Here is an 8499-nt window from a genome sequence, read left to right on the forward strand (position 1 = left end):
GGGCAGTGTCACTGGCCCTCATATGTGGGATCCGAACCGGGGCCCTCTGGTGTCCCAAGCCAGCTCTTAACCAACGCGCCACTTGGCCGGCCCCCACTTTGCACTTTTAAAGCAGCATTTCTCAGAGAGCTGGTCACTAACTGTGTAAATCATCTGGGCTTCTTGTTAAAGGTGCAGTTTCTTGGCCCTGCTTACCAACAGACTGGTGTTGCAGGTCTCATAATCTGTGCTTTAACAAGCTCCCTCGATGTTCTTTATGTACTGTCAAGTTTGAGAAAGTCTCCTTTCAGACTCATGTCTTTGTATAGGATTCTACTAGAGCTTTAGAGTTTTTAGAACTTTCTGCAGAAGGCTTCCTGTTTCCCACACCTAGACAGTGGCCTTAGTTCCCTTATTAGTATAACCTTGACCAATGAATCAACTTTTGTTTTAAATGTATTAAGGGGTGAGATGGGCTGTGGGTGGTGGTGTTAAGGAGGCAAAGAGCATCTTTGAATATGACAGGGAACTGTGAGTTAGGGAACCTGGGTTCTCTTAGTCTTGGCCCTGCAGTAACTTTACCTTGGACAGTTCCATGGCACAGTGATTGCGAATCTAGATATGCAAGCAGATAACTGAGTCCTCGCTCTGTCACATACTAACTGCAACCTTAGCTAAGCCCTACAGCCTGTGACTTTTTCTGTGCTGGTCATTTGCCTATTTTCCCACAGATCCATTCCCTGAATTTCCCCTGCAAACTGCATGTGCCAGGTGCCCCTTTTTGGTTACCTTTGGCCAAAGAGGCACTGGGGAAGATTCGAGGACCGGAGAAGGGGAACCCACAGTATATCTCTCTCCCTCTTCTTTGGGTAACGTCTCTGGCTGTGTCTCCTCCTTGGTTCTAGCTCCTGCTAAGCAGCCTTCATTCCTGGCTCTGATAATAGCACATCTTCTTTTTTTCCTTCCAGCCGTAGGGACAGTAGTGGCTTTCTGTCACTAATGTGGCTAATCTTTGGATGGTCTCATTATTCCACTTGGTTTTTTAGTTCTTCTACCCCTTGTATTTCATTCTCTGTATTAAATCCTCTCTAACGAAACTACCTGGTAAGGCTCTGTTTTTGCACCTTTCCCAATACAATGCTGTCATCTGTAAAGTGAAGATAATCATAGTACTTAACCTCCTACTGTTACTGTGCTGATTAATAAGTAAGTTAATGCATGCAAAGCACTTAGAGCTGAGATTGTCATATACTAAACCTTTAATAAATGGTAGCTAAGAGCTATAGAGTTTCATCATCTATAAAATTGCAGTCTTACCATTTGTTTTGCCTTCAGTAGGAGGGACATAAGAATCAAGAGAATAGTTACAACAACATTTAAAAAACAAAACATTTGTATATAGATAATACTACTATTACGAAACTACTTGGTGTGGGCTCTGTTTTCCTGATCAGACTTTTCCTTTCAAGGAGCTCAGTCTGGTTGGGGAGACAACACATCGGTGGCAGGCAGTGGGGCAGAATGGAAAGCACAGTGAGCTTTAGGTCAGAAGGCATGGACTGGAGTCCCAGCTCTGCCACTTACTGGCTCTGTGCCTTTAGCTCAGCAGCTCTCACACTGACTGGTATTAGCATCACCCGGAGGGCTTGTTCCCACAGATCGCTTGTCCGTACTCCCTGACTTCCTTACTCAGTAGATCTAGGGTGGGATGGATAATATGCATTTCTAACAAGTTCCCAGGGAGTGCTGCTGGTCTGGGACCCATTAGCTTCATTTTCCTCATCTGTAAAAGGGGGACAGGAACTGGTTCTGCGTGCTTCACAACATTTGTGCAGATAAGAAAGTACTCCTTTGTGATTAAAAATACAAACAACTGGATGTGCCTTCTTTATTAAAATAAAGCCTTAGTTGATTTTCAAAATATTTTCAAGCTAGCAAGAACACCAGCAGGTTTACATGAATGAAGTATGTCGTTACTGTGAGTTTGCACAAGAACAGGATGCCAGATCAGCTGTGGATGTCTTTTTTCCACAAGGAGGGCTGAAGTGCTTGAACTGGATTTATCAGGAGGTAAAAAGTATGAACTGGCAGCAGGCAGTCAGGAGGGATGTGGGGAGAGGTTTATGCAGAGCCCGTTGTGTTCAGGAAGTGGCAGCAGGGTGGGGGCCTGTATAGGGGTCACCACACCCCCTGCTCCCCTACTCCCTTCTCTGTCTTTTCTGTTGCTGTACTCATTCCAGCCTAGATTGTCTTCTTTCCTCCTCTGTGTGTCTGAGTCCTATCCTCTCTTCATATCCTAGCTCAAGTCCTATTTTCTCCATGAGTGTTTTCCTGCTGACTCTTGCCCACTTTGAGCTCTTCCTACCCTGAAGTCTTTCCTTCTTTCCAAAATACTACTGGTCTATCCCAGGAAATCACTCTTGTTTTATTGTCTTGTTGTTTTGAAGTTTTTTGCCGATTTCTAGTGAAATTGTGAGGTTCTTGAGGCCTGGGGCTAAGTCATCTACTTGTATGCCTCTTAAAACCAGGACAGTGTTGGGGATAGTTTAACTACGTAATAAATATTTGGGATTGTGGCAGTCTATGCATTAACTTTTGTAGTATGTGAGAGAGGAATCTTGCCTTCCATTTTTTGCCTTCTTCCATTTTCCACTTAACCAAGTACACATATAGCTTTCCTTCTTTCCTTGCAGAAAATCTATAGTCATCAGTGAGAAAACTCATTTCTCAGAGACTGGAAGGGGTGAGCTGGGGCTTGGAACTAGATCCTCTGATTCCAGACCCTGAGTTCTTTCTGCTGTAGTGTACTGCTGCCTTCCCAGGTCGGCTGATGCCTTAAAATTGTCCAAGGGTTCACCATTGCCTTCAAGATGAAGTCTTAACTTCTTGAGTTATGGAAGACAAGTCTGACCCAGCTTGGCTCTGGCCTATCTCTTCAGCCTCAGGCTCAGATACCCCCCTTTGCTGCATCTGTGGGGCCCCGTCCTGTATCTCAGAGCAGGGAAGCCAAGGAAGGGAGGGATGGATAGTATTTGGCATACTGAAATGCTGTTACTTTTATTTTGTTTTCTTTATTATGTAATATGGGATTACATAAAAGACTGTATGTAAAGTCTCTGTGAGTTACTAATCATAATCATCAAGCATCCGTCTGTGAGCCCATCACTCAACTTAGGAATTCAACTGTCAACGCTAGCGAAATTCACTGTGTGCCCCTCACCTTTTTCTGTAGAGTGGGTGGGTTTTACCACATGCTGCCAGCCCTGCTGTTTTCCAAAATAAGCTGTTGGTAAGGGGATCCTCCCCTGCCCCCAGGATTGCCACCTGGCCTTGTTCCCTGCATTTGACTCTATTGCAGAGTTCATTGGCGAAGGTCTTGATGCTGAGTAGGATCTCTGCTCCTGCAGGTCAGACCGGGAAGCTGATGTACGTGATGCACAACTCGGAGTACCCTCTGAGCTGCTTCGCCCTCTTTGAGAACGGCCCCTGCCTTATTGCCGACACCAACTTTGATGTGCTCATGGTGAAGCTCAAGGGCTTTTTCCAGAGTGCCAAGGCCAGCAAGATTGAGACCCGGGGCACCCGTTACCAGTACTGTGACTTCCTGGTGAAGGTGGGCACGGTCACCATGGGGCCCAGTGCTCGAGGCATCTCCGTGGAGGTAAGACCTTGGTGAAATGGGGGCAGCGTGTGCTGAAGGGGCTGCTCAGCAGAGGGCCTGCAGATTTCCACTACCCTCTGAATGCAGACGCTTCGTGCCTCCCTGACCCCTGTCTCCAGAGCATCTGCGCCCCCTCTCCCTGCACCTTCTACCCTTTCTTTAATCATCTGAGGACTGGCTAGCCCACGGTGGGAATGGGACGCTGGGCTCACAGCAGGTAGAAGGCTTAAGAAGGCTGGCATGCTAGAGAAAGTAAGGGGTAGTCAAGGGGGGCAGGTGAATTATGTGGAGGGATCAATCACTCAGCACAGGAAGGAGTGGAGCAGAGCAGGGCAACTTGCAGTGCAGTTTTGGGAGATGGGCACTAAATCGTGTGTACACACACCTCTCTTTAGTGTGCATTAAGATAGGTCTCACAAGTTGTGTAGCAAAGGTGTGCTTTTCCTTTTGCCATGCTGTCCACTTTCTCTCAGGGTGGAAAGACAGCATCTTTGAGGGTGTGTGTGATGACTTCATCTTGGAGGTATAGATTGAAAACGGCAAAGAGGGAGTGTGGCAGTACCTGACTTTGGGACCAGTGAGAGTCCACAATCTCCCATGTGCCCAGCACTGTGTGAGAAAAAAAAAAAAAGAAAGAAAAGCTAAGCTACAGGGCCTGCCTTGTGCAAATTTATGATTTATTAAGAGAGAAAGGCTGAAACACACAAACTGTTTTTGAAGTTAGTCTATAAGAAGCGTCATGCAGGAGGCACAGATTGCTCTGGAAATTCAGGCCAATGAGAGCACTGCTGAGTTGGGGGATTGCGATTTGTCCTGCAGCAGTAGCATTTAAGGAGGGACTTCAAATGTAGAGACGTGGGGATAGGTAAGTCCTAAAAAGCATCCCTGTAGAGAACTGGGCATTAGTGGTAATTACTGCTCTGAAACTCTAGGGACCTTGAGGGTTTTCTGACCCTTTTCAGCTTGTGACATACCCTGCATTTGCTGACACACGCTGGGAACCCACTGTTTATCCTCCATATTTCCGACTCTAGTATAAACACACCCCAGCTGTTTCTTAACTTGTTTCTCTTTATGGTTACTAATAATTCCCTCCTGCTATCTCTCCAGTGACAAAGTAGGAGAGAGAAATGAGAAAGCTGAAGATGTGTATCCTTTGGCCCCTGCTGCTTTGGTCAGGAAATTATTCCTTAGGGTCAGAGCCTAGGCTGGGTCTATCTTGGGACTAATATTTGGTCTTCAAGAGACTTAGGAGCATATGTGTCTGCTTTGCTCTCTGTTGATCCCCCAACACACACTCACATACTCACACACTTTTGCTCTTCATTTTCTCAGAATTCTTCTGAGCTCTCCTTGAATCTTCACCCAGCATAGCAGGAACTATACAGTCCTGAGATAATCCCAAAGGTCCCAGATCTGCCTCTGTGTTTTGTGGGTAAGCAGGGAGTTGATAACTCCAAGATGAGAATATCACAGATGCCTAAAGGGAATGATGCTGGTGTGTCGAATCCCTGGTGTTTGGGTTGACTATTTCCTCTGCAGCAGCACTGCTAGAAGGTGTGCGTCTTGGCTTGGGGTTGGGGAACATGGGAGCAGGGGGCAAGAGGTGCAAGAGAAGCAGAGGCCCTCATCCTTGCCTGCACTCACCCTCATCCTCTGTCCCTTTGTCCCCAGGTGGAGTATGGTCCCTGTGTGGTAGCTAGCGACTGCTGGAGCCTGCTGCTCGAGTTTCTGCAGAGTTTTCTCGGCAGCCACACACCGGGGGCTCCTGCAGTGTTTGGCAACAGACACGATGTGGTCTACGGCCCAGCAGATACCATGGTCCAGTACATGGAACTCTTCAACAAGATCCGCAAGCAGCAGCAAGTGCCGGTGGCCGGGATCCGTTAGTGACTAGAAGCTACCTGGCTGAGCTCTGTCACCAGGGGACTCCACAGGAGGAGCAGGTGCTGCACCCTCAGGCCCCTGGGCCCAGAAACCCAGGGCAGAGTGGAGCCTTCTCTCCCTCTCCTGTTCCCAGCGTGGCTTCTGATCTGGGGCTCTGGACTCCCATCCCCTGACCCTCACACACAGCCCCCTGACAGCTGTTTTACCCCACGCCTTACTGGACTTGGCCTGTCCTCAAGAATGATAATTACGAAGAGTGGAGAAGTTTGGAGCTTTCCAGCTTTAGGGGAAAAGGTAGGACAGGGGTGTCCCTGCCGAGTGTTGGTGGGGAAAGTAGCCTGTATGACCAGCTATTGAGGACTTGGCTTCGGCCCAGAGTGGACAGGCTGTATGTTGTGTTTGGGCTGTGCTGCAATAAAGGCCTCTTCCTCTACTCAAAGGACACGGCTGGGCCTCTTCTGGAGCAGGAGTAGCAGGCACAGCTTGTTTGAAGGCTGTCTTTTTCTGACTTGCTTGCTGAAGTGAACTGAGTTGACTTTTCTAGGGTTTGCCGGAGTCCTCTGAAGTCTGTCTCCCTTTGACATCTTTCGATTCTGTTGTGAATTCTATTAAGCCACAGGCTAAGCTGCTATAACAGAGAGAGCCTAAAGTACAGTGGCTGTCAGTAGAAGTTTAATTTTCTCTAAAATAACAGAGGTAGTTGGATGGTCTAGGGCAGATATAACTGTACAAGGCCGTCAGGAACTTGGTTTCCTTATATCTTTTTTTTTCCTTTTAGCTGAGCCATCCTGCCACCTGTTGGCAGCTCAGCTCAGGCCGGGAATTGAACCGGCAACCCTGTTGCTCAGAGCTCACACTCTTGAGCAAGCTCTTAACCAACTGAGCCACTCGGCTGGCCCTGGTTTCATTGTATCTTGTTCAGTCCCCCCTCCACCCACCTCGCCCTGTGTTGTCCTTGCCTGTAAGGTCAAAGCTAATTCATCAGCCTCATGTCCACATTCCACTGGGGAAAGAGAGAGAAAAATGCAGGGGTTTTGTTTTGTTTTTAAGGGTGTGACCTGGAGTTGCTTGAAGCACTATGGCCAGACTTTGTTGAAGGGGGCACTGGGCTATAGAGCCTCTTATTTGGGTAGTTATGTGCCCATTCCAAACTTGGGGGATTCTATGACTAAAAGATGAAGAAGAAAATGGATGTGGGGGCCCAGTTAATGGCCTCTGCTCCATGGAGCTCAGTGGACGTGCCCAGGAATGCTCTTGGCTGCTGTTTTGCAGTTAGTTCCCCCTGTAACTAAGCCATTTGTTTATGAATTGGATTAGGATAGGGCTGATGCCAGAGCCACTCTCAGTTTAGCTGGATGAGTCACCCTAGGAAGTCAGTTTCACAGCCCTTGCCTAAGTCTCAGCATCAAGGCCGCTCCGGTTCTCATGTGCCAGAGCTTAGTGTTAGAACAGCGACCTGGTCTCTGCACGGTGCTTCATGCTTTCCTGAGCTCCTTCTCCTCGTCTCCTTTGGGCCTCCATGCCGCTCATTTGACTGACGTTGCCTGCCCACCCTCGTGCTTCAAAATGTTCAGTCAGGCTAGCGTTGAGATACACAGTTCCGAGATGGTCTTAGGAAACGTGTTAATGTACAGACGGCCGTGTTGTCCTCAAGGATACTGTTCCTTATTGAAGGCACCTGAGAATTTGTTTTCAGACCCAAGGACCTGAAATCTTAGGTCTCTGCAACAAGAATCAGGTAGTGGTCACATTTCCCTTTTGGCATTGGCTGGCAGGAAGCTCAGGTCAATGTTAGAACTGCAGGACCTGTCATCTGCATTTTTTATGTCTTTGTTTTGTTATTGCTTTTTAAGTTGAGGTATATTTTAGATACCATTTACATATAATAAAATGCACAGATCTTCTGTTTTGGGACTTCTGATTTATATTTACTCTTGTCCAGATCTATCTATTTGTATTTTTCTGTAGGTTGCCTCCATTTTTTTATGAGATGAGACAGCATTTTGAACATAATGTGTTCCCTGATAATATATAAAAATCGAGAGTGGTAAATATAACTCTAGACTTATGCATTATAAGGAGGGACTCTGTTCCCTAAAACTGAAAAAGTAGTGTAAACTTCTGAACTATACTTTGCCTATTAGACACAGTCTTGGCTCCTACATATCCAGCGTTCTTCACTTTTGTTCTTGTCTTTTACTTTGAGCATACATTGGACCAGCTTTAAGTCCAGTGAACACCAGATCAAGCTTTAAGAACTGCCACTTTGGGTACTTTTGTCCATCTTTGTCCTTTGCGTCAATTAAAGGAAGTTTATCACTGAAAAACATGGGTAATGCAATACATTTTAACTGATATGCCGTCACTTGCAAAGTTGCCAAAACTTAACTGGTAAATAGTGGGAAGGACCCACATGTCTTCCATCTTTTGTGTGCAAGTCAGAATGGGGTTTTCAAGAATAGTTTAGGATTGTCAGTATACAGATTTTTGAAAGTTCAGGCTGAGTGAAAATTGAGGAGCAAATGTATAAATTTAAGGAAAAAGCATGATTATCCTTCTATAAATGAAACAACTTAAACTTGGCTAGTAAATGGAGTTGCCATATTTTGGGGTTCAAATCTCATGTTCTATACACCAGGTTGTCTTCCCACCCAGCTTCTTTTGCTTCCAGATGCGTTACCCCTTTTCCTATCCATAGCTACCCCAAAAGAGCAAAAACTGGGAAATTTCTAGGACCCTGCTAACAAGTCACCTTAGTGGGTACCTTTGCCAGAGCCACAGAGATCTGCCAACCGTGACTGTCAGAGCTAGGCAGGGCAGCTGGGGGACTCACCTAGTTCTCCTTTACTATAAGATGGGGACGTGGTGGTTCCCAGATAGGTCACGCTGAGAGATGAGGCTGGAGTCAGGACCAAACTTCAGACTCGGGACTCCTGGCTACTAGCATGTGTCAAAGTGTGGCACCCGGTCCT

At 46.7% G+C, this 8499-nt stretch overlaps 1 protein-coding gene across 2 annotated transcripts in view; it reads left to right on the plus strand.

Annotated features, from left to right (window-relative positions):
• MED20 (mediator complex subunit 20) overlaps window positions 1–6355 on the plus strand; it is a 9923-nt gene extending 3568 nt beyond the window's left edge. Inside the window, exons 3-5 of one of the 2 annotated variants that reach the window (XR_002124004.1) lie at window positions 3387–3640; window positions 4976–5075; window positions 5315–5403. Coding sequence is in view for 1 of the 2 variants with exons in the window: in XM_019642716.1 (XP_019498261.1) it covers window positions 3387–3640; window positions 5315–5530 (470 nt within the window). In the remaining variant the exon portion in view is untranslated. Of the gene's footprint in view, window positions 1–3386; window positions 3641–4975; window positions 5076–5314 lie in introns of both variants that reach the window. The other variant, XM_019642716.1, reaches the window with a different exon arrangement.
• Window positions 6356–8499: the final 2144 nt, after the last annotated feature.

Source organism: Hipposideros armiger, unplaced genomic scaffold, assembly GCF_001890085.2.
Source record: "Hipposideros armiger isolate ML-2016 unplaced genomic scaffold, ASM189008v1 scaffold_72, whole genome shotgun sequence".
NCBI lineage: Eukaryota > Metazoa > Chordata > Mammalia > Chiroptera > Hipposideridae > Hipposideros > Hipposideros armiger.